Here is a 27,065-nt window from a genome sequence, read left to right as displayed (position 1 = left end):
GATCTAGAGTTCTATGTCCGGAGCCTAATGGAGCCCAGACCCCTGGCTTAATTCATTTACTTTCTCTAGACTTAATTATAGGAGAGTCTTGTCCAGTTAGAGTGTGCTAAAGTAGGGTGGGGGCTAAAAAGTCAGACAAAGTGTGAAAAAGCAAAGAAGAATTAACGTATCTGGATGTTGCAGGGCAAGCATGAGGGGAAAAAATGGAGAACACTGGAGGGGTGCAGGGGGTGAGGGGACTAGTAAGCAACAAGGTGGGCCCATGAAATCCTCTGTATGGAGCTCCATATTGTCTAAGGCTTGGCTTGTTGATTGCAGCGAGACATGTAAGGTGTATACTGTTATACTGTTAGTAAAGTGGGTATGATGAATGGGTATATACGGTAGGTGGCACACTGTGGATGAAAGTGAATGACCCTGCCTCTTGTTTGATCAAAGCTAATGGTTATTGATCTGCTGTAATAGAGCCCCACCCCTCTGCATTTAGCCCCACCCATTCATTTGTTTCTTGTAGCCCCTCCTTGTTTTGAAGTCAGCAGCTGCCATTGAGGGTAAGAAAGTTCAAAAGATAATTCAATTAAATACTGCAACAACAGAGATGCCTGGGTCTTAAAAGGATCCTGATTCTTAGTCTGGCTGGTGTCAACTAGAAAATCTTTTCCACTCAGCCAAATACTAGTAGCAGATTTCTTAGCCCTCTTTAATACCTGCTTTACATCATCAGAAAATAGGTGTCTAAAAGGCATTAAAATTCTACCATCCAGGCAGTGAATTGTAGAATGTAAAGGTTGTGGTATATCAAACAACCCCTGTCCTGAGTGAATAAATCTGTCCTGAAAGGAATATTGTGTAATTGCCCTTGGCCATTTTCAGAAGAAGGGAGATCCACTGTTGCTGTGGCCTAAATGGGGTTATCGGCATCATCTTCAGAGAGTACTTCACAGTCTTTAGAAGAACCCTGAGGAAAGGGTGGAAAACACACAGAAACTTCCATACCTATGAGCAGGGAGCACTGGAGCAATATTTATTTAACTGTTGTGAATGAAGGCAAACAGATGTATTTGAAGAGTTCCACATAGATGGATCAATTCCTGGAAGAGTTCTGGGTGCAACTTTCATTCTTGGTAGTCTGAACTTGTTCTGCAAAGCTTGTCTGCTACAATATTCTGTTCTGACAGAATGTAAGAAGCCTGGAGGGTCAATTTGTGCTGTGTTGTTAGCTACCCTGTTAACATAGTAAGTCTGTAAAGGGGGTAGTATCTGATTCCTCCTTGTCTGTTTTTGTATCATATCACTGTAGTGTTGCCTGTAATTACCAGAAGAGGGGCTAGAACCCAAAGATGAGTTACAGATTTGAGGTATTTATTGCAGACATAATTTTTTTGATATTTATGTGTTTCAATTTTTCTTACTTGTTGCACAGACCCTGACCTTTCAATGTATTAGATACACCTCCCCAGGCAAATTCTGAAACATCTATGGTCGCAGACTGATCAGGGGCTGTAAGGGAAAAATGGAGACCTGGTTTCACAACAGCTGATTTACCACCTAAGTAACTCCCTTTTTTGTAAACCCCAGCACTGCGATCTGAAATAGTTGAGGGTGGGAGTGTTATGTCCAAAATGATTTGATGAACTATTGAATTTTCCTTATGAGACATCTGGTCAAAGGAATCATGAGAATCGTTGAAGCCATGAAACCTGGGATCCTGAGATATTCCCAGACAGATGTCAGAGTCTGATAGGAAAATATCAGAAACTTTTCCTTTCAAAATTCTACTTTGTCATGATGAAGAGAGGCCATCGTGATGGATATATCCAGGAGAAAGCCCAGAAAGACTATACTGTGAGATGGAATGAGTCAAGATTTCCCTACATTAATCTGAAAACATAGACTTAGAAAAAGGTTGTGTACCCAAGCAAGAGATTCTTTGACAACCTGTAAATAAATCTGCAAAAATAAGACAGTTGTCTAAATATGGAAAATGTGAATGCCATGCAACTTGCAAAGGGCTGTTACAGGAGCCAGGCACTTTGTAAACATCCTTGGAGATGTAGACAAGCTAAGGGTAAAGTGCAAATGTAAAGCAGACAAGGAAAATGCAAAAAGCATCTGAAAGTATTGGGAACTGGAATGCGATGATAAGCATCTTTTAAATCAAGAGTTACTAGAAAACTGAGTGGTGGGATTGGAGGTAACAGAGTTTTGTAAATTTGGAATTTTGATGTGAAAGGTTTGAAAGGAAAATTCTTTGACAGGTCTCTGGGTTCCTTCTTCCTTTGGCAAGAGAAAGATCATTGAATACAATCATTTCCCTATTTGATTTGGAGAACAGGTTTTATAACTATCTTAGATAGCATTGATCTAGGATACAGGGAGGTTTGATTGGATGTAGAGGGATCCCTTGAAAATGAAGAAGGGTGTCCCACTGCAGTTGTAACTTTTTATTTATTTATTTATTTATTTATTTATTTTTATGATTCTCAAAACCCAAGAGTCCGAAGTCGTCTGGTGCCACAGAGAGAAGTAAAGACATAGATTTTGGGAAAGGTTTACGGGATTACCTGGGTGGAGTGGGGGAAACATGAACAGGCATACAGTCAGTCTGCTTTTTTAGACTGTCCTGGGTTTTGGGAGGAAATTCCCTTCTTATTTGAACCTCCACTGTCATTCCTTTTTGAAAATCTGTTTGCCTTGCTGAGATTTCTTATTCTGATTCCTATAAAAATAATGTGCACTGGAAGAAAAGTTTCTGTAATATTTTGGCATGTAAGGTTGAAAAGTCTGGGTAACCTCCTGAATTAACTTTCTCTTTTCATCAAATCATTTTAGGACCTCAGTAGAAGAAGGGCCAAAACACCTATTTATCCAGGGAAACATTCAGAAGCTCAGCTTTATCATCGTGTAGTAAATTCTGGAAATGTAGATGGGCAAATCTTCTCATAACAGACCCAGTAGCAGCTGTTCTAGAAACAGCATCATCAGTGTTATAGGAACATTTTAAGGAGTGTTTGGTTACCCGAGACACAGGGCATTAAGTAATTTAGAGGTGTTGTAATAGCTAACGAAGGACAATCAGCAATTAAGTTTCTCATGTTTTTCAAAAGAAGCCTGCAGAAACATACACGTGAGCCTGAGAATTCATTTTTCAAAAGCTAAGGTGGAATATGTCTAAACTTTCTTCTCAAACCTATTAAAAGCTTTACATCTTTATCTGAAGAGATAGGGTTAGCTGCCATAAGATGGTTTGGAAAAGATGGTTGTGACATAGAAATTACCACAGGGTCTCATTTTGGATTTGAAAAATAGAGTTTGTGTATTTAGAGGACCTTATATAATTTAACAGACTTCCTGGGGCAGGTGGCTGACTGAAAAACTGCTGGCTGCAAAGAAAGCATTCTCTAATGTCAGCAATGCCAACAACACACAGAGGGACAGCTGCAGTTTGAAGAACATCCCCTGGAACAAAATCATAGCATCTTTGTTGGGATTTTGATTCTTCATTTTGTCCCCATTGAAACAACTGCTTTATTCTGCCAATAGTATCATTGAAAGGATGGGAAGTTGGCATAATGGTTAAGGTACTTACCTTATAGACCAAGGTGCAGCATTTGATTCTGACATGGGGTAATTGGCTAGACTTAAAATGGCCCACAAGGGCAGTTAGCCTAGCACTAATTTATGAACCTATGAAGATAACTCTTAAGGTGGGGAATCTGAAGAAAAACTTTCCTTAGAATCTGATTCCCATTCTGTGGAGGACAAATATTGTCCAAATCTAATTCTTGTCCCTCAGAGAAAGATTCACAATCTGACAAACACAAAAATCATTTTTCTTTTCTCTTTGGAGAAGATTCTGCATGTAAACACTGAAAGACTTTAAATAAACATTTAGCAAAACCCAACCAATCATCCTTGTCAGCCCTAAATGACAAAGGGGAATAAATATGTCAATTTAATTGTTTACTTTTCTTGAGAGACTCTCCAAGAAACAAGATACACGGTGTACTTCATGAAGGATCAGTATCCACTAATTGGGGATTAAACCACAAATATTGACTCAAAGTACAGTCCTTTGTTTAGAAATCAGATTCTTCAAGACATCTTTGTAAAAGAACAGTGTCCACTCCCTTTCTAGTGCTGACAAGAGTCGTTCACCCTTGCCAAATAGCTGCAGAAGATATGCCTGCCTCTAAGCCTTTAGCATCTTCCTGAGGAACAACACCAAAGGGATTGGGAGAACATGAGTGGTCAGAGGTACCCAAAATGGTCACAGCAGAGTCACACACTGGCAGCTGTGGTGAAGAGGAAGCCAGCCTGAAGACTGAAGCCTACAACTTTTTTCTTGTTGTAGACCAGGGAGGGAAGAACTGAGGAACTGGGAGATTCATGTTTCAGCTGGGAAAAGTGTCTGACAAGCAGGTAGCAGAGCTCTGATAAGTTGAACTTTTAAAGTAAAACTTTTAGTGACAGCCATTAAAATCATCAGCTCTAGTTCTTAACAATAAATCTTGACTGAACATTTGAACATTTCACCAAAAACAAATTAATAAAATGGAAAGAAGTAGCTGATCATCAATCTGCCAAATCCTGCAGGGAGACCACACATCGACAACAAGAAAGTTCTGGAGGTTTGGTGCCCTATCCACGGAATTTATATCACTTTCCCTGAGCTGTTCAGCAGTTAGGGTGAGTGGAAGGCACCCTGAAGCTTTAGAAGTTGTCAAATCTTTGGCAGAATAAGACCCTTATAGCTTAGGCTACTGCAATGGTGGTCTAATTATGAACATCTCTTACAAACTAAATCTAATGACATTTATATTAGGGAGGCTGTGAAATTACAACAGTAAAGTAACATGTTGAAAGCCAAAGACATGGTGTCTTTGTTTCCAAAAATACAACAATCAAAAATATCATCTTCTCTGACACGCATAAAGTCACAGTGAAATGTGGAATGTAACCCTTTTGAGAAGGTACACCTCTCATTCCTTTCGGAGACACACAATACCTCCACCATGACATATCAGTTCAGTGATTACTCACCAATGATCATGTAATGTCACGCTTGCATTCCCAGCCTCAACTTCTCTTTTAAGAAAAAAAAAACACAAAAAAATAATCAAGGACAAATAATCCAAATGAAAGACGTATTTTACATACTGCTGTTACTGGTACAGAACATTAAAAGAACAGGAGGACATAAATTAACATTAATTTTCTGAAGTAAAATAAATCATTAACTATAATGATGGTCATTATTTTCTGATGGTGATCAACCACTGTTTCTCAAGAGATCACCAGTTTTAAGATATGTAGAGCAAAACAGTGAGCGAAAACCATGGATGATTAAGAGGAATGCTGCCAGCTGCTGTTACGGGTACAGGACGTTTTGATCCCGCCGATTGGCCCCTGACCGATTTGACCCCAGAAAACTGCAAGTGCGCAAACTATCGTACTGTACACGTTGCGAAAGAACTTGCTCAAAAAGGAAAGCACAGGAACTTAATTTGCTTCTGAGAGTGCACTGCTTTACTTATACAATCACCAGTCAAGAACAACTTACATTGATCATCATTTCCAAAAAAAAAAAAAAAATGAACTTGAAGTATTCAAAAATCAGTGCCAAGATATAGACAAGTGAGTTATTCTTGAAACTCCACGTTGTAAAAATGTTTAATCAGCACCAAAAAAAAAAGGAAAAGTGAAATTGTACAGAATGGCTATCAAACATGTACTGTACAAGTTTACATTAGAACGTACATGATGCCAAAAAAAAAAAAAAAACTGTAACAGACAAAAACAAACACATCAAACATGCTAAAACAGAACATTTACTGTACTTAAGGAATACTACTGGATCAAGTATCTCAAGGAATCCATAGGTTCATAGATTAGTACTAAGCTAACTGCCCTTGCGAGCCATTTTAAGCCTAGCCAATTATCCCTTGTGAGACTCAAACCCTGCACCTTGTGTTTGCAAGGCAAACACCTTAACCATTAGGCCACACTCCCAACCCAATCCTGTATAAAAACATTAAGGCAGAAACCTTAATATTAAAAGATGCCATATCTGAGGAAAGAATTTGCCATATGAATAAAAACAGTATATATAGTCATAACTTATCCCCGAACACTCCATAAAGACAATGTTATACATCAGTGCACGTCTAAAGTTTAAACATCATAAATCCTTGAGTAAGCTGAAAAAACAATGTACCTGTAAATAGCAAATTAACCAGCAGAAAAGTTTTGTCTATCAATTAAAAAAGTATCACCAAAGATAGCTGAAAAAGACTTATTAAAAATGACCGGAACAAGAATGACAGCTGTAATAAGGAAGTTAACACAGATGAGACAAGGCTAGCTAGCGCTGCGAACTTCTGCATAGTAAATTAACTGAAATACAAAGAAAAAAACATACAAAAAAGTGTTATTATTGAATAATGATAAAGTATGTATTAGAATATGTTTGGGGTCGAGTAGTCTGGGATCGAACTGTCCACTAAAAAATCACATATAAATTAATACATGAAATTACATTGAAATGCATTGGGGTCAAACTGTCTGGGGTCGAACTGTCCGGGGTCAAATAGTCTTGCTTCTGCTGTTACATATAACCTCCTCTGAAAATTGTAGTCTCTGACAGCACAAATCTTCTGGTGTGACTAATATCCCCACATCAAGATATATACTTACTGTGTAAATTTGTTAATTTTCCTTTCATTCTCCAATTATATACTTATCCTTTGCAGGGTCTCCATATCAGCAAAAACCTATGTTGGTACAGAGTGGATATAAGATTAGAGAAACTCTGGAACCATAGCAACTATTAGTATTCAAATATTACCTTAAAAAACACTTGTGTTTATGTTTATCAGATAATTACAAATGTGCATACCCAGAAAAAGACAATTTGTTATGCAAAATCATTTTAACCAACTGTCCAAAACTGAGGCTACCTTGGGAATACCAATGCACATTTTTTTTTTTGCAAGCAGCAGTCTGGTGGCATGTTGTCTATTATTTTTTCCCAGTAAACAGGAGACTCCAAATATGGTTGGGGCCCTTGTCAGTTTCCAAATGTACCCCCCCCATGATGACCTGGAAGGGAAAGCTAGAATATTAAGCATAATTTACTATTGGTAATAAGAATGACAAAATGGCAAAGCCTGATCCAAAATGTTAACAAAGTCTGATCCAAAATGTTAACAAAGCCTGATCCAAAATGTTAACAAAGCCTGATCCAAAATGTTAACAAAGCCTGATCCAAAATGTTAACAAAGTCTGATCCGAAATGTTAACAAAGCCTGATCCAAAATGTTAACAAAGCCTGGTCCAAAATGTTAACAAAGCCTGATCCAAATTGTTATGATGTAGCATTTAATGTAACAAAAATGTTGAAGGATGGGAAGGTCATGCTATTAGATGGCAAGAGGAGAAGGAATATTTTGGAAATAGTGAGATGAGACGTGGATGGGAAAAGATGACAGGAAGTGCAGGAGGATACATCAGAAGGGTTGGTAATTAATTCTGGAAGAAATCAGAGAGGATAGGAAGGGTAAGGAAGCTTCTAAAAAAGTGGAACAGAATTAGAGATAATGACTTGTTTAAGGGTAAAGAGGCGCCCTGAAGTAGTAACAAAAGGGAAGAAAAAGGGGATATTTAATTTAGTGATATCAGGAACAAAGTCAACAATGAATTAATTGTGCTTGAGGAGGCAAATAAAAATTTTGGGCTAGGAATAAGAGATTAAGAGAAACTGAGCCCCGCCACACAAGGGTTACACTGGTCCTGCAATTCTAAAAAAATACTGTAATACAAATAAAAAAATCAACAAAATCTAAAACAAGCTTTTTAGAAAATTAAAGTGGTTTTGTAGGTTGGCTTTGCCCCCCTGCACTTACCATATCTCTGCAGCTTATAACTAACTAACTCAGAAATCACTGACTGTTCCTCGATAGTTAGGAAATAATTGAGGGCACTACATGCGCAGACTTAGTATATATTTCCACACCTTCTCACCTGTAGTTGCACTATTCACATGTTTGCAATACAGTCCTCAGAATTTCAACAGGTAATGTGAACTATACCTAAGTCTGAAATACATAAATGGTGGCATTGATGAAACCGGGAAAAGCTGAAAGACAAACAACAGCTAAAATCACAGGTATACATGCTTAGCTGCACTTACTGTTTTAAGCCTTTCTGATCTAGTTTTCCTTATGAGTAAAAACTACACAGAATACTGAAATGGAATTTTAAAATAAAACATTCAGATTTACTTCTCACTTTTAAAATAAAGCATTCAGCAACTCCACATACTCTATGCTTTCCACATTAATATTTTTAAAGTTCAACATAGTACTAAAAGAAAAAGTCTGTTAACTCAGCTCAGCCTGTTTGTGATAACTTGAACCATAACAAAACAAAACTTACCACTTATTTGCAGTCTTGTCTCTTTTCATTTGGTATATTTTTTGTTACAGACTTTAACCTGTATTTCTGTCAAAGTTAGGTCTTGCTCTCTATGACCCCCATCATACCTCTCCTCAGTAAGGGCAGTTCTCTCCTATAGTGTTGCTTCCTTTCCAGAAATCCTCTCCTTTTCTATCTCCATAGTCCATCTTTTTATAAGAATGGGATATAGGTTTCTATACCTCTCTTACACAGCACAAGCTGTGCAGCTGTGCTGACCATACATCGTTTGGTAAAAGGTACTAGACCGCATGACCTCCCCCCTGCCCTCAGCTCATACCTGTAAGTATGAGCATCATTTGTCAACCAGATTCTGCTTTGGTTGGCCCTTGACTTTAGTGACAGTGGGCTAGTCTGTCTTTTATGTCTGTTGTGGCAATAGTCGACAATATGACTGCACTGGGAAAAGGCAAATTATATTGGGTTTCTTACACCATTCACCATCCTCTTTATTATGGGCATCTCTTTCTGAGCTACTAGCTTGCTTAATGCTAGTGTTAGTAGGATTGGTATTGGTTCTGTCCTTACAGAAACATTCTTCAGGTGAGGACTTCATTATTACGTTGTCATTTATCATTGTCTGACCTTATTTCACTTGGATCTGTGCTGGCACTGAGTTCTCTTTTACCTCAGAGTCTGTCGGTTTGGACTCATGCTGGTGTTGATCTCTCTTTTACCTCACAGTTTTTTGGCTTAGTCTCTATGACTGCTTTAAATGACATTAACAACCTTTGAGGCACTCTCTACCCTTCCATTTGACTTGCACTTGTTTTTGCAACTTCAGATTCTGCAACTGTTTTGTTTATAATCTCATCAGGCAGGCTGGTTTGGTCTTCAGTACATTACTGTTGTTTCTATGCTTTTCAGATTCTAAATGTTTTTGTTGTTCTCTTAAGAAAGTTAATGTGAATGTTCTCCTTTTGTTTGAGATAATTATGTCCCCATTTGCAGGTCTGCTATAAAAGTATATTTTTCTTCTATTACGTTAGCACAAGAAACAAGTGTTGGACGACATTGTTTTAATTTACTGTTCACTTCTTCCAAAGATTTGCTTTGAATTTATTTTCAGCCTTCAGCTTTTTTACAATCACTGGTTAATTTGAGAATAGATTCATGCTGTTCATTCATTTTACAACAGTTTTCTCATTTCTTCCTGGCCTTTTTGCATTGTTCTTTCAAATCCTGTATGTAAAGATTAAGTGAATATAAGCCAGTTATTGCCTTTTTGTATGCCTTAACATGTAGCATTTTCATCTCCCACTAATCAGAGGTAGTTATTTACCTTTCATTTGTACTTTCTGTCTTCTTTTGTGTACAGTTCTTGTCTTTGTTTTGAGTGTCTTAGACTTGCACCTTAGTAACTCGTTTTTACCATTCAGAGTGCGATGTTTTTTCTTTTAGTCAAGCAGCACAGTGTTAATATTTTGCAACTCCTTTCACAATTTTAGCTTTCCACTTTGTAATCGTGTCTTTTCCTTTCTTTTTACAATACCCTGATGCTTTCCTCGTTTTCCGTTTTGCTTTCGATGCGAATTGACTTAGCACATTCCGTTTTACGTTTGGGTTTCTCTGTTGCCACTTGTACAGAAAGTTGAGAGTCAGTAATTTCTCTGTCTCCTTTAGTTTGCCATGTGTTTTACTGGTCAAGGCTGGCCAACAACCTTTTAAAATTCTCTGTCATTTTGTTTTAATTTTCATCCATTAGTTTTCTCTGCTCAAAGGCAGCATCCCCAGCTGCCTTAACTTTTCTACACTGGAACTTCATCTTGGAGAGTTATAGATTGATGAGAGAGTGTTTCTCATTTGTTTTCTCTTGTCCTTGCTCACCCTTTTGTTACATAAGCATGTCCTTTAAGCAACACCATTGTCTTTTGTCTAACGTTTAGTTTCTTAAGACCACATTAAATTAAAAAGGATGTTTTTCAGCAGAATCTATTCCTGGTCTGTTAGAGGCTTTAGAGCTGGAATTATCACTTCCAAATAATCTATTTATTTTATTTATTTGACATTTGTTTACCTGGATAATCTGACTGGGTCAAAGAGAACCCATTTTCAGTGGAGATATCAAGGTTTTACTCTGAATCGATGCAACACAGGAGTGCAAAACATACATTGGCTCCAGTCTATCAGGGATATTCTGATGCAAAGCATTTTGTCAAAAGCAATTTTGTCGCACAGACTCTCTTTTTTTTATATCTTATAACACCGACAAAGAACCTTTTTTCCAAGCTACCATTTAACTGGCCAGGAATACCCACTTTTTGCTGGAACAAGTCTCCATATGGCCACGGGATAAATATTCTTATAGGTTTACCAGCCCCTCAGTGTTATTAATTAACTTACACAAGAAGACGTGTGTTTTGTCTCATACATGTTATCACAAGTTTCTCACTACTGGTAAGACAGTAGTTAGTATGATATAATGCTGTATAACGTTATACACCTGACAACAGATAGTGCTCTAGTACATTCTATGATTTGTCCCATACATTCCAAACTCTGCACACTTGTTTTCTTTCTTTTTTTACTTCTCTGCATAGAGTTTTCAACAGTTTCTATAAAACCAGTACATTTCTGAAACAACACAGTTCTTTTCTTAAAGCTCTTTACCTGGCAAATGGTCTCCTCTGTGGGACTTGGTCAGTTACCTTTCTCTTTTGTGCATTTGTATTTTTAAAGTATCAGATATATGACTGTTTCTTCCTTCTCCCAAAAGTTATCGTAGGATTAGAGTTTGATAACAGATTCTGGGATGCATAATTTTCTTTTGCAGTGTTGCTTAGGTTATAGTTTTAATCTAAATGTGTACTGTTTTTAGGCTGACATTTTCTGTGTGCTTTCGAAGTATGCCCATTTTTGCTCTATTATGAAAATTCATGTTATCCTTTCGTATGTCGAGTTCACTCATCTATCATTGCATACTATGTTATTCTTTTTATTATTATTATTATTATTATTATTATTATTATTATTTATAGCAGTAATAGAAATAGTAATTTTACTGGTGGATGCATAGCAACAAACTTCATCTTGGGCCAATGCACAGACTGGAAAACAGAATAACAACAATCTGACTATCAGTACTATTTCCTGTAAGGGTAGTATTAAATTCAAAAAGGTTTAGGGGGAGAAACCCCAAAAGAAATAAATTATCCTTTGGATATCTATGTTGGAGGTACATAAGATGAGAGATTTGGGCCCTTATACATATGGATGTATAGAACTGTGGCAGAGATATGGCAAAGCATTCATTTTTCAACAGATATGAAAAAAAATCACACAAACTTCATGAGCTAAGTAGGCACGATTAATTAATTAATTGCTTTCCATTTGTTAACCAGTAATGCTCAGCTGGTCAGACCCTTTCCCAGTGTTGCCTCAGAGAAAACGACTTCAACACAAATGCACTTACAAAGAAAACAGTATAATAAATACAGATGTAAAAGTCATACATTAATAACAATATTGCATTGATATTGCACAGTGCGGCTGTAAATAAATTTGGTATGACACAATGAAAAGAATGTTTGGTTAAAATGAGAAATATCAAAAGCAGGTAGTGGATATTGCAACAAAATGAATTTAAATGACACAGTGTCATACCTATCAACTCTACAGATTTTCTCAGAATGTCCAGATTTTTGCCTTATAGTTTGGTCTGTTTCTTATAAAATTGTGGTTTTCTGGCAAATAATTGACAAATTAATCAGGGTTAATGTCAGAAAATAATGACAGACATTTGAGCTTCAAACTTCATATCCTTCAGAAAATTCATGCTAATGCAAAACCTGTTATTCTATCAGTTTTCTAAGTTTGCAAGAACAATATTTATTTTATTTATTTTATTTACATTTGTTTACCAGAAATGTCCGACTGGGCAGAGTTGCCCTTTTCAGCGGAGGCCTGGCGAGAAAAGCTCCAAACAGTAATACAAATTTTTTTTAAAAAACAGTAACATTTGCACCACAGTAAAAATTGTACACAGTTATACAGTAACATTTGGACCATACCATAATAGTTGCACACAGTTATACAGTCTGAACAAGATTTTGAGGGAATAATAACATATGCACCACACAATAGTAACTGTACAAATGATATCTACAGTAAAAAAGAAAAAGTAGAAGAGCCAAGACTCTGCATACATTAGTCAAATATAAGTAAATCAATAATCCTGTACAGTATGTTGTAAGAATATGCAGAAGAAATTTTGCTAAGAATGCATTACCTCTGATGTAAGAAGGGCTACTTCTTCTGGCTTTCTCCTGGTTAGGGGTCGCCACAGCAGATCACCTGTCCACTCATGATTGACAGTGGAGTTTTACGGTGCCGAATTGCCAGCCCATTGCCCAACCTTCCACAGAAGGCACACACATGCATGCACTCACAACTAGAGCCAGTTTAGAGTGTCCAATCCACCTACAGCATGTCTTTGGGATGTGGGAGGAAACCGGAGCACCCGGAGGAAACCCACACGACCACAGGGAGGACATGCAGACTCCGCACAGAAGGCACCCCAGCCAAGGATTGAACCGGAGAACCTCTTGTTGTGAGGCAGCAACGCTAACAGCTGCACCACCGTGGCCGCCCATAAGAGGGGCTACTAGTAATATTTAAAAAGTGTCCCTATTTTTGGGCCTTTGTCCCTCATTATTGGTGGCTTTGTCCAGATTTCTTGCTCCAAGAGGTTGAGAGGTATGTTTAACAGTATAAATTAAATTTACATCTTGTTTCTCTTGCTGTGTACCTTTGTCCTGTGTGCAAATAAAATCATTTAATTTGGTGTTTCATTCTGTCTTTCCAGTGATTCAAGACAGTCATGCACAAGGTAAGAATGCAAAAACATTATTTATTATAAGTAATTATCTATTTTCTTTTCAACACCAATGCAAATCTATGTCTGAGAATGATGACATAATTTATATCCACTGCTCGTTAAGTAGCATTTAATTAGTAAATGCCCTGAATGGAGTTATTCTTGCATGTACATTGATTATTTTTCAGTCAGCTCAGTCCTTTGGTGCTCATGCTTGGCAATTCTCCATTGTGAGCTTTGTTTGGATGAATACCCCATGTCCTAGGATCCAGGGAGGTCTCCTTTCTTCTCACACCTGATTTTTGCTTCATTAGGGTGACAACTGAAGGGCAAGCCAACATATTCTGGCACAGAAGACATATGTACTACCACTGCATCTCATGTGTGTGTTTGTGTGTGTGTGTGTGTGTGTGTGTGTGTGTGTGTGTGTGTGTGTGTGTGTGTGTGTGTGTGTGTGTGTACGCTAGTGTGTGTGTGTTTGTGTGTGTGTGCATATATATACATTTTCATATATAGACTTTCCTTTACTTTTGTGTCTGAGATCACTGTATAGCAGGGAGTGGGAATTTGCCTTTCCCCCCACTTTGTGCACTCTTGGAGTTGGTAAATATAAATTGCAGGGGATGGGGGTACAGGGGTGTTGCCCCATTCATAAAATAGTTTTTAAAGTATTTTTTTTTGTTTTTTGTTTTTTGTTGTGTTGGGTTTTTGATCTCTGGAGATCGATATTTTTACTTTTGAACATTTTCATAATCAATATTTTGATACATAAACATATATATATATATATATATATATATATATATATATATATATATATATATATATATATATACTCCTATTACAAAGTCAGTGATGTGATGTGCAGTCCATCATTTCCCCCAAGATGGATGAAATCCTTGTGACAATGATGAATTTCGCCACAGGGAAATGTCAAGGAGAAAATACTTCCCGCTTTCCCTCCTAAATTTCCCAATGGCACCTCAGCTGCTAATAATATCCAGATTACTAATGGCACAGAGAGATACCTTGATCCTGTACCATCTGGCCAGCATAAAAAAAGTGTCTGAATAAAATTACTAGATAACAATCAAAATTTAAAAAAAGGAACATTTGCCTATTGCTTGTTTTATTCTGCAGACGCTGATCAGTGAATTTCTGTTTGAATGATTTCTCAGAATAATTTCATCATTTGTTTTTTTAGTGTACTGCAGTGCTAATGTACCATACTGCAGAAACTAGAATTTCTTCTTTTACAAAATAAATAATTTCTTCCTGCATGGTGGTATAGCATAGGAAATTAAGTCTATATACTGCTAACAAGCTTAATTCTGTAGTCCAAGGTTTGATTCTCTCAGTTTCCACTTGCACACTGTTTGAATCCAAGTAAGTTCCTTAACAAGGATAAAGTCCTGAGTCATCCCCAAAAAAGGCATTTGTACTAGTGAATCCCTCTCTTCTGCCCATTGGTGGTGGTGGTAATTGTATTTGTTTTGTTTACTGGGGTAGTACACTGATCAAATTGGGGTTGGGAAGGTGGCCTAATGGTTAAGGGGTTTGCCTTACAAACAAAAAGTGCAGGGTTTGAGTTTCACAAGGGATAATTGGCTAGGCTTAAAATGGCTCGCAAGGGCAGTTAGCTTAGTACTAACCTATGAACCTATAATATTGACCAATTTCAGGCTTGGCCTAGGGAAAATATAAAACATTTCAAAAACAGAAATGTAAGCAATAATAGATTAGTTCAGACTAGTTACATAGACAAACTGTATATATACATTCTGGTGAACAAGAAGACTGCAAGGTATAATCAAGCAAAGTGCAGTGTACAGTATATGCATTAGTTACTAAAGTGGGTCAGCCGTCTGTAAATCTGAGAGAGGATAAGTGACTTGGAAAGGAGAAAGGAATAGTGTGTTAAATGATATATCTCTGAAGAAAGAGCATTTGGCTTCAGTGAAGAAGTACTTTTTAAGATGCATTTTGAATTTGAAGTAAGTGTTGATTTCCTTTAGGTCCATGGTGAGACCTTGCAAAGTGTAGGTGCCTGAGAGAAGTATGCATGAGTAGTGCTGTGCTGTGGAGTTTGGTTCTAGGGGTAATGAGAGTTGGTGTGACAGTGCATGTGCAGTGCTGTGGAGTTTGGTTCTAGGGGTAATGAGAGTTGGTGTGACAGAGCATGAGCAGTGCTGTGGAGTTGGTTCTAGGCGTAATGACAGTTGGTGTGACAGAGCATGTACAGTGCTGTGGAGTTTGGTTCTAGGCATAATGACAGTTGGTGTGACAGAGCATGTGCAGTGTTGTGGAGTTTGGTTCTAGGGGTAATGGGAGTTGGTGTGACAGAGCATGTGCAGTGCTGTGGAGTTTGGTTCTAGGGGTAATGAGAGTTGGTGTGACAGTGCATGTGCAGTGCTGTGGAGTTTGGTTCTAGGGGTAATGAGAGTTGGTGTGACAGAGCATGAGCAGTGCTGTGGAGTTGTTTCTAGGCGTAATGACAGTTGGTGTGACAGAGCATGTACAGTGCTGTGGAGTTTGGTTCTAGGCATAATGACAGTTGGTGTGACAGAGCATGTGCAGTGTTGTGGAGTTTGGTTCTAGGGGTAATGGGAGTTGGTGTGACAGAGCATGTGCAGTGCTGTGGAGTTTGGTTCTAGGGGTAAAGAGAGTTGGTGTGACAGAGCATGAGCAGTGCTGTAGAGTTTGGTTCGAGGCGTAATGACAGTTGGTGTGACAGAGCATGTACAGTGCTGTGGAGTTTGGTTCTAGGCGTAATGACAGTTGGTGTGACAGAGCATGTGCAGTGTTGTGGAGTTTGGTTCTAGGCGTAATGAAAGTTGGTGTAACAGAGCATGTGCAGTGCTGTGGAGTTTGGTTCTAGGGGTAATGAGAGTTGGTGTGACAGAGCATGAGCAGTGCTGTGGAGTTGGTTCTAGGTGTAATGACAGTTGGTGTGACAGAGCATGTACAGTGCTGTGGAGTTTGGTTCTAGGCATAATGACAGTTGGTGTGACAGAGCATGTGCAGTGTTGTGGAGTTTGGTTCTAGGGGTAATGAGAGTTGGTGTGACAGAGCATATGCAGTGCTGTTGAGTTTGGTTCTAGGGGTAATGAGAGTTGGTGTGACAGAGCATGAGCAGTGCTGTGGAGTTTGGTACTATGGGTAATGAGAGTTGGAGTGGCTTGTGAGTAGTGTCTCAGGTTGTATGAGTTTTTTTCATGAAGTCTAGCTGCAAGGGGAGTAAATGTGTGGAATCAAAGTAGTTTGAGTTACAGTCCTTACAGTAGGTTAGAGCTTTGTTTTAAGGGTAGCCATTTGACTTTTTCTATGGTAATAAAGTGATGCTCACAGAGATGTGAGTCTGCAATGAATTGACAGAAGCTGTTAGAGATTGTCTGAGTGTGGCAGTGTTTTTCTTGAAGACAGAAGCACAAATGGGAAGCCCATATTCATGATGAGAAAGGAGAACTCCTTTGCCAATGCCTGCTCTGGCTGGTTGGGATAGAAAAGAGATCTTTTCAGCCCATAAAAGGAGGGAGTTTATTTTAGCTCTCACTCTGTAAGGAAATTAAAGTTTAGTGACTGATCAAGGCATAATTCTAGGTATTTGAAGGTGGAGGTTGTTTCCATGGTATGGCTGTATAAATCAAAGATAGCTAAAGAGTCAGGTGCTTGGTGAATTTTCTGTAGAGTTCCAAAAAGTATAATGTTGATCTTGAAGGGACTGAGAAGTAACTCATGGTTTATAAACCATTGGTGGAGCTCATGCATGTTAGACTGGACATGGCACTGAATGTTGGCATGAAAGTGACCTGATTGATAAACGATCATCTCATAAGCATAGAGGATAAGTGGGAAATGGGAGAGGTCACATGGAAGTTTGTTAACAAAAATGGAGAAGACGAGGGAGGCAGGAATAAATCCTTGGAGAGCACTTTTGGTAATATGTGCAGTTTCTGATTGGGAGGATTCTATTATATCTTTGAAGTGTCTGCCAGAGAGGAAGTTTTTAAACCAGGGAGTGGCATCTGGACTGATATTAATTTCAATTAGTTTGTTTTGGAGAAGACAATTTTCAATGAGGTCAAAACCCCTTTGTCAGATCTATAAATAGGGCACTTGTAAGGAGGCCTCTATCAGTGTTTTGCAGGATGTCATCAATTGGGGACAAACGTGCTGTCATAATAACTTGCCCAGGCATGACCCTATGCTGTCTGGAGGAGAGCAGATTGTACTGGTGGATATCAATAGAGAATGGCACTGCTGGATACAGAGGAGAGTTGGGTATAGAGCAGGTGGTAAAACTGTATATACAGGGGCAGTTGGGTACAGAGCAGGTGGGACTGTTAGATATAAACAGAGAGTTGGTTGTAGAGCAGGTGGTACTGCTGGATACAGAGGAGAGTTGGGTATAGAGCAGTTGGTACTACTGGATATAGAGGGGCAGTTGGTTATAGAGCAGGTGGCACTGCTGGATATAGATACAGAGTTGAGTGTAGAGCAGCTGGCACTTCTGGATATAGAGGGTGAAATGGGTGCAGAGCAGGTAGTACTGCTGGATATAGAGGGTGAGTTGGGTGTAGAGCAGGTGATCCTGCTGGATATAGAGGGTGAGTTGGGTGTAGAGCAGCTGGTACTACTGGATATAGAGGGAGAGTTGGCTGTAGAGCAGTTGGCACTGCTGGATATAGAGGGTGAGTTGGGTGTAGAGCACGTGGTACTGCTGGATATAGAGGGAGAGTTGGGTGTAGAGCAGGTGGTACTGATGGATATAGAGGGAGAGTTGGGTGTAGAGCAGGTGGTACTGCTGGATATAGAGGGTGAGTTGGGTGTAGAGCAGGTGGCACTGCTGAAAATAGAGGGAGAGCTGGGTGTAGAGCAGATAGTACTGCTGGATATAGAGGGAGAGTTGGGTGTAGAGCAGGGAGCACTGCTGGATATAGAGGGAGAGTTGAGTGTAGACAGGTGGTACTGCTGGATAAAATGGTGAGCCAGGTGTAGAGCAGGTGGTACTGGTGGATATAGAGGGAGAGTTGGGTGTAGAGCAGGTAGTACTGCTGGATATAGTGGGAGAGTTGGGTGTAGAGCAGGTAGTACTGCTGGATATAGAGGGAGAGTTGAGTGTAGAGCAGGTAGTACTGCTGGATATAGAGGGAGAGTTGAGTGTAGAGCAGGTAGTACTGCTGAATGTAGAGGGAGAGTAGAGTGTAGAGCAGGTGGTACTGTTGGATGTAGAGGGAGAGTTGAGTGTAGAGCAGGTGGTACTGCTGGATAAAGAGGAGAGTCAGGTGTAGAGCAGGTGGTACTGGTGGATATAGAGGGAGAGCCAGGTGTAGAGCAGGTGGTACTGGTGGATATAGAGGAGAGTTGGGTGTAGGACAGGTGGTACTGCTGGATATGGAGGGATAGATGGGTATAGAGCAGGTGGTACTAATGGCCATCATGGGAGAGTTGGGTGTAGAGCAGGTGGTACTGATGGACATAGAGGGAGAGTCAGGTGTAGAGCAGTTTCTACAGGTGGATATAGAGGGAGAGACAGGTGTAGAGCTGGTGGTACTGCTGGATATAGAAGGAGAATCAGGTGTAGAGCAGGTGGTACTGCTGGATATAGAGGAGAGTTGGGTGTAGGACAGGTGGCACTGCCAGACATAGAGGGAGAGATGGGTGTAAAGCAGGTGATACTAATGGTCATCACGGGAGAGTTGGGTGTTGAGCAGGTGGTACTGCTGGACATATAGGGAGAACTGGGTGTAGGACAGGTAGCACTGCCAGACATAGAATGAGAGGTGGGAGTAGAGCAGGTGGTACTACTGGATATAGAAGGAGAGTTGGGTGTAGAGCAAGTGGCACTGCTGGATATAGAGGGAGAGGTGGGTGTACAGCAGGTGGTTCAGCTGGATATACAGGGAGATTTGGGTGTAGAGCAGGTGGTACAGCTGGATATTGACGGAGAGTTGGGTGTAGAGCAGGTGGTTCTGCTAGATATGAAGGAGAGCTGGGTGGAGGACAGGTGGTACTGCTGGATATAAAGGGAGAGTTGGGTGCAGAGCAGGTGGCGCTGCCATATATAGAGGAAGAGTTGGGTGTAGAGCAGGTGCTACTGCTGGGTATAGAGGGAGGGTTGGGTGTAGAGCATGTGGTACTGCCAGATATAGAGGGAGAGTTGGATGTAGAGCAGGTGGCACTGCCAGATATAGAGGGTGAGTTGGGTGTAGGCAGGTTGTACCGCTGGATATAGAGGGAGAGTTAGGTCTAGAGCAGGTGGTACTACTGAATACAGAGGGGGAGTTGGGTGTAGCCTATCTTTTCTAAAAGTTTGCCCAGAGTTGGGAGAATGGATATTGGATGGAAGTCAGAGGTACCTCTTGAGTTAGTTTGCTTTGGGAAAGGTGTGATTAAAGCAGTTTTCTAGATTTGTGGCATGATGTTTTGTGTGAGACACATACATTTTAGATATAGATATAGATATATATGGGAAAGAGGAAGAAACAGATGATCTCTGCCGTGATATATGAACCAGAGGTTTATGCTGTCAGATCAAGGGGGGGTGTCAGTGGGAGTATTTTAAAGTAGAACATGGACTTCATTGGGACCGAGGGAAATGAATGGTGATGGGGTGGGAAATTCACGACCTGTGGAAATTTTGGAGTTTATTGAAGGGAGAGTTCTAAATTATTTAAGGAAATCTAAAAATGATAGACTCTTCATATTGAACTCTGTGATACAACTGCTCCTCCATTCCTCTCCCTCCATTTAAACAGTTTAAATAATGTCTTTTTGAATTCTTCAGTTGTTCTAATACTTAGTCTGACAAGCAGATACTAAAACTCCCTACTATCTGTGTGAAAAAATATATCCTGTCATCCATTCTAATTTAAAAGTTATGATCTACATGTGTATATTATAATATATTATGTACGTGTTGCATGTGTGTGTATATATATGTACGTGTGTGTAATTGCTTGTGCACACGTGCATGTACCTATATTGATATGTGAGCATGTGTGTGTCTGTGTGTGTAAATAACTATATATGGTTACATATGATTTTATTGATCTGTATACTCACACATATTTCCGCAGACACTTCACTGCTCTTAATTAAATAGAGCATATATTCATCAATCCTGAATAACATCAGAAGGCAAATAACTACAAAAGCAAATGCTATGTCTACACAAACTAACCTTATAAACTATTTATGTAGAGACTTTACACATGTGCCATTTTACTTATATATCCTAATTCCACTGTCACACAACTTAGACCAACTGGAAATCACTAATAGGACACTATAGTCAACTAAATATGAGTATGAGTCAGCCATAACAGATGTCAGCAAACTGTGATACCAACAGACAGTGACACTTCACCTACCCCTCAACAAGATGAGCATTCAAAACAACGGAATAAAGCACCACGCGAGTACACCAATAAGTGCTCTCACACTACGATGACTAATGTATGACTGAAACAGTAAATTCTTGTATTAAACTGAAAGAGTGAAGTGGTTACTAATAAACTTACATACTTACAATAATTTTAACATTTTTAATTACACTGACGCGAGTATAGACAATGTACATTTTGATTTATTTACTAAGGGAATGAAATATATCCCAAATCCTAAATTCGATTTAGCAGGTACTATAATTGATTTCAAAAAATTCATTAGGAAAGTTAATTTAGACATTTATTTTAATAATTTAGGTGTACATGAAACTGATAATCACGTTCATGTAGGTAATTCTAGTTTACCTTTAAAGAAAGTCAGTAGGTTTGTTCCACCCAGTCATCCTATTATTGAAACTTTTGAGAATATTATTATTAGGGAAATTTATTATGGGTCAAAAAAATTGAAATTAATTACCTCCACTAATAATTTAACATTCGAAGAAGAGAAATTATTATTTGATCTCAGAGACAACATGAACATAAGAGTGATGAAACCGGATAAGGGTGGTGGGGTTGTTCTATATGACAAATTTTTTATAAAAAATTTCTTTATGAAAAATGTTTATATACAAAATAATAGAGACTTTATTCAGTAAATAACTAATATACTATTTTAGAACATAGGTTTTTTACATGATATAATGTATTATATGTATCAGATTTTTTAGATCAAGTTTGTATGGACTGGTGAAACATTTCATTTTTGTGATATTTTTGTGATGTCATTTATTAACTATTATAGGAACTGATAGGTTTCCTTTTGAAACTTATAATAGTATTAAATTTGTCAACGATTTGTTCCAAATGCGTTCTAATCACTTGGTAGGGCTACAGACTTTGGCACCAGTAACAGATTTGTTTTGCAGTCACTATCACTTTAATTGAGAGCCTTTTGAATGAACTTTTTTGGCGACAGAAAAGGCTTAAATTATCTGAATTGTATTAACACAATTAGTTCTGAAGAAGCCCAGGTTTTCTGGGTGAAAGCGCTCAACATTTGGATTTTGTTTGTACGTGGATGTTGTTTTTAGTCATTATTTTAATAAATTAAGTTTATTAGTAACCACTTTGCTCTTTCAGTTTAATACAAGAATTTACTGTTTCAGTCATACATTAGTCATCGTAGTGTGAGAGCACTTATTGGTGTACTCGCGTGGTGCTTTATTCCGTTGTTTTGTTGTTGCTTTTAGTTTTGTTGATTAAGGTGAGCATTCAACCAAGTGCATGGTAATGGTTACAACATACCCGCACACACACACACACACACACACACACATATATATATATATATATATATATATATATATATATATATATATGGGTTCATGTCATTACATCGACCAGCGGAAGAGCGACAGTCACTCCACCGACACATGAAATAATCGAAACCGCAAACATGGACATTTAACAGGTAAGAGTTTTAATTTCGATAATCATGCCTACCATGTTTTAGTAAGTGTAGTAGTGTTATGCATGTGTGGTAGGCATGATTATCGAAATTAAAACTCTTACCTGTTAAATGTCCGTGTTTGCGGTTTCGATTATTTCATGTGTCGGTGGAGTGACTGTCGATCTTCCGCTGGTCGATGTAATGACATGAACCCATATATATATATATATATATATATATATATATATATATATATATATATGAGTATATGACATTTGGTCGTATGCTCAAGATATCAAACCATAAGTGATCAAGCGCTATTGCTCAAAAGTCAGCTAAGTAAAAAGAAAATGAATTAAACAATTTTTTGCAGTGGGCAAACCCTCCTGCAACCCCCACTAATTGCATATACCAAGTTGAAGGTCGCATTATCACATTTACATGGGGAAGGGCAATTCCCTATTTGTGTACCAAAATCTCACAAAGAAAAAAGCCAGTATGTGCAATCAGCTAATTTTTGATCGGCTGTACTGGCTTTTTTTCTGCTCGACCACCTGAAGTTTCCACTAACTATACATACCCCTTATATATCTATATCTATATCTGTATATCTACATATCTATCTGTCTACATGTCTACATATATGTGTGCGTGTGTGTGTGTGTGTGTGTGTGTGTGTTTGTCTCTGTAGGAGGTATCAGTTTAGTTGATTGTTGCTTTCATCAACAGCTGTTTTGTCAATACAATTTGATCAACAACATAGCTAATCGACAGTTGTAGGAGAATGATATAATACCAGCTACGGGGAATATGCACTCCCTTTGGCACAATGCAATCTTGGGGAGAGAATATATAATTAACAGAAGGTGCAGGGGGGTTTGCCCCATGCAAAAAGCATTGTTTTTTTTTTTTATGCATGTTTCAAGGCATGGACTGTTAATTGTCATTTTTTTTAATTTTTTTGTCAACATTAAGGAACTTGACATTCTGCTATTTAGACATTCTGTAGCTTCTGGAAAGTGACTCGATAGATGGCACAAGGAAACTTTATCAGGTTGCAAGTCCAAGACAGAAAGATAAAGAAAATAGTCAGACACCCTTCATAAGGGATGCCAGCAACAACCTGCTCACCAGTCCACAGGACATCAAAGGCAGATGAAAGGAGTATTTTCAGCAGCTTCTGAATGAAGAAAACCCCACAGAAGCTGTACTGCCCCAGACATGGCCTACAATGAAAGAAAAGAAGGAGGAGCCCACCCTAGAAGAAGTAAGAACAGCACTAAGGAAAATGAAGTCAGGGAAAGCAGCAGGCTCAGATGAGGTCGTTGCAGATATGATAAAGATGCTGGGTGGGATGGGAAGAAATGGCTCCTAAGGGTACTTATAGTAGTGTGGAGAGAAAAGTGTATCCCAGATGACTGGAGAATGAGTATATTAGTGCCAGTGTACAAGAACAAATGGGACATCCACAACTGCGGGTATTACAGAGGTATCAAACTGTTGTCACTCTGCAAGAAAGTTCTTGAGAGGGTGATTGATAAATGAATATGTAGAGTAGTAGAAAGTAAGATGGGAGCTGAGGAGCTCAGATTCAGATCAGGATGCATCACAGCCGATCAGATGTTTGCAGTGAGATATATAGTTGAGAAGAAGCTAGAGATGAGGAAAGACACCGACTGGACATTCCTAGACTTGGAGAAAGGTAACAAGGAAGCTGATTTGGGTAGTCTTGTGGTGGTTCAGTGTCCCAGAAACATTGGTAGAATTAGTGCAGGCTATGTACAACACAATGACTCAAGGATAAGCAGTGTTTGGTCTTACAGAGGAGTGGGTGTGCATCAGGGTTCATTTCTTGGCCCACTTTTGTTTGTACTGGTTATAGACTACATTAGCAAAAAGGCTGGAGGGGACAGAGCAGCAAAGTTGCTCTGCAAAGATGATCTGGCATTACAGGCAAACTTTGAGCAAGAACTTCAGCAAAGGATAGGGGAATGGAATGCAAAACTGAGATGGGATGAAACTGATTACAGATAAGACAATGGTAATGGCAGGAAATGGGGGAACTTAGAATACCGAAACAGGTAACTGCAAAAACAGGAATGCAGGCAAGAGGGCTTGAGGCACGCACACAGTGGTAGTTTCCAAAGTTTATTCTTCAGACTTTGCTTCAAACAAACAATGAAAACTGTTTTTTATTGTTTTTATCATTTGTTTGAAGCAAAGTCTGAAGAATAAACTTAGGAAATGGGGGAAATCAGAAGAAGGTGAGAACTGTGATTGAAGGAAAAATAGTGGAACAGGTTAACAGCTTTGAGTATCTAGAAGGGGTGTTGGAGGAGAAGGGAAATACAGTCAACTGGGACAGTGTGTCAGGGGTAGTGCATGACAGAAGAATGCCAAAGAAAGCAGAAGACAGTCTAGTGAAGAAGATTTGGGACAGATGGGAAGAAGACAAGGAGAAACAATGGTATCCAGCAAAGAGATAGATGGATTGTGTGAGAGAAGATGAGCAATAGTCAGGCATGACTGTTGAAGAAAGTAGGAGAGTGTCCCTAAATTGAGAGAGATGGTGACAGTTGGCACAGCACCCCAACCCCATGTAGAAAATGGATAAAAGATAGGCAGGTGTGAGGGCGAAGTCCCCCACATTGCTGGGTTACATTTTGCTTAGGTTAGTTAATTTAATCAGGATGGCCAAGCGGTTACTTACTTTGCGTGAAATGTCAGCCTTCCAGATGTCGGTCTTCTGAAGGTGTTGGTCTTCTCGTCTCGGGCAACTGGGTGTTGGGTATATATATATATAAAATGAGTGTCTGTATTTTAGTATTTATATTACCTGTTTTTACCCAACTTTTAACATTCTCTTAGGTCCTATTTTGGGCAGTTATAGCACTTATAATGAATTATGACATAATTCATAAATCCATTCTACAGTGAAAGCAGTCTTACAATTAATGATGATGGCACATCTAACAGTCCAAGAATGGTGTCCCAAGAAATTATATGTATTCATAGAGGCTTCACACTGTAACCAGAAGTGTAGAAGTTATTGAAAATCCCTGCTCCTTTTACAGTAGAAATATGATCCCATCTGGAGAAAGGCACTTCATGGGAACTGCATTTGTGGATGGGCACTGAAAAAATGCATTAGTGTGATCAGCATTAGAAATAAATCTTGCTGAGCATGCCAAGTGTCCCCGTATTTCTAAGAAATTTCTGAGCACTGTCACTATTGTCAAATGAGGAGCAAACATTTAAGCATACTCACTGTAATCCAAAAAAGGAGGTTTATACATTTCCAATTATGCTTTAAAGATGGTAATATGTTTCTGAGCATGCTCAGTATAACTGTACCTGTCAGTAATAGCAATAAGGGAGGCAGTGAGTCCCCAGTAAACTTTAATCAGAAGTTGTCATCTTGCTTCAGTCAGTCTTCAGATGAACAGAATGTGATTGTTAGAAAGTCTTTTAACCAGCTATGCTCCCAAATTACCTTAAAAAAGAAACATGTTATCTTGCATTTTTGCCCATAAGAGAAAATGCACTGAACAAATTGCAATTCTAGCCAGTGATCATCTTCATTTACTTTTCATTGTAATTTATTTAGGCAGTTTTATTTTTACACCAGACGTATAAATGCGCATGCAAAAGGGTTAATAACTAAATATAGTGTACAGCTGGATTAAGCATTTTTAAGATAATTACCTTTGCATCACGAGATTTTGCTTTCTTCCTGGAGTTTTTAGAATCAGTATCTTTTAATTGTTTTTCAGAATGTGGTCAACCAGTCTTCAAGAGTCGGATTGTGGGAGGGACTGATGCAGTCAAGGGGGCATGGCCATGGCAGATCAGTTTACAATATCTTGGCACACATAGATGTGGTGGGTCCCTCATAACACCTGACTGGGTCGTGACTGCTGCTCACTGCATTATAAAGTAAGTAAAGCTACTATATCAACTGCCTCAAATCAAAACATAGGACATCTCTAAATTTTCCAAAGTCAGTTTCGTAACATTTAATAATGAATATAAATGCACAACACAATCCAGATTAAGTGTTTTCATTCCTGAACAAACGGAACTTCATCAGAATCTGGATACAAAGTAACATACTTCCTTAAAAGTCTACAATTTAAAGCCATACACCCCATTACAAGTAAGCCTTCTCTAAAATATATTTAGCAATTTAACTTTTATAAATAACATTTTAAGATACAGGTTAAAATACAAAAACTAATCTATGAAGTACATATACTTTCTATAAAATTAATATATTCTCCAACACTTATAAATGACATATGCTTCATATCAAATATATACTGTCTTAAATATAACTTGTTAAAAATAATGCCATAGGAAATGTAAAATACGTAAGTGCATGTAAATGACATGTCAAATCTAGAAGAGTCATGAGACTGGATAATGGTGGAGGTGCAGTGTTAGTGGATTTTCTACAATATTCATCTGACATGTTGGATATGTTATATGATGTGGATTCATTTGTTACCTCTTCACGTTGTTGTTGTTTGTCTTTCGGCTTTTCCCGGTAAGGGGTTGCCACAGCGGAACTCCAGTCCGCTAATGATTGGCAGTAGATTTTTACGAAACGCCAAGGTGCCAGCTCGACGCCCAACCTTCAACGAAGGCACACCCATGTAATGAGGTGAATATAGCTAACCACAAAATGGATCTGATTTTGGAAGATTTTATTTTAGAAGAAAGAATTGATTTCGATACTTATATGTTTCTTAACAATAAAACCCCTCAAATTCCTGTATTCTTTGGAATCCCCAAAATACACAAGGGAACAGAGAAATTAAAATATAGACCTATTGTGGCTTCCCAGGGATCAAAAATGTATCCAATAACTGCATTTATAAATACAAAGTTAAAGTCTGTTATTAAGGGAACTAATCACTTATTAATTGACTCG

At 38.6% G+C, this 27,065-nt stretch overlaps 1 protein-coding gene across 1 annotated transcript in view; it reads left to right on the top strand.

The window, feature by feature from the left end:
• Window positions 1-27,065, top strand: part of LOC122813830 (serine protease 33-like) — a 123,514-nt gene that overhangs the window by 10,904 nt on the left and 85,545 nt on the right. The window contains exons 2-3 of the mRNA XM_044086358.1: window positions 13,280-13,303; window positions 25,906-26,068. Of these exons, the coding sequence (XP_043942293.1) occupies window positions 13,280-13,303; window positions 25,906-26,068 (187 nt within the window). The remainder of the gene's footprint in view (window positions 1-13,279; window positions 13,304-25,905; window positions 26,069-27,065) is intronic.

The sequence above is a fragment of the Protopterus annectens genome, chromosome 10.part0, assembly GCF_019279795.1.
Source record: "Protopterus annectens isolate FY-2018-M chromosome 10.part0, PAN1.0, whole genome shotgun sequence".
Taxonomy (NCBI): Eukaryota; Metazoa; Chordata; order Ceratodontiformes; family Protopteridae; genus Protopterus; species Protopterus annectens.
The sequence above is the reverse complement of the archived record's forward strand: the minus strand, read 5'-3'. Positions and strand labels throughout refer to the sequence as shown.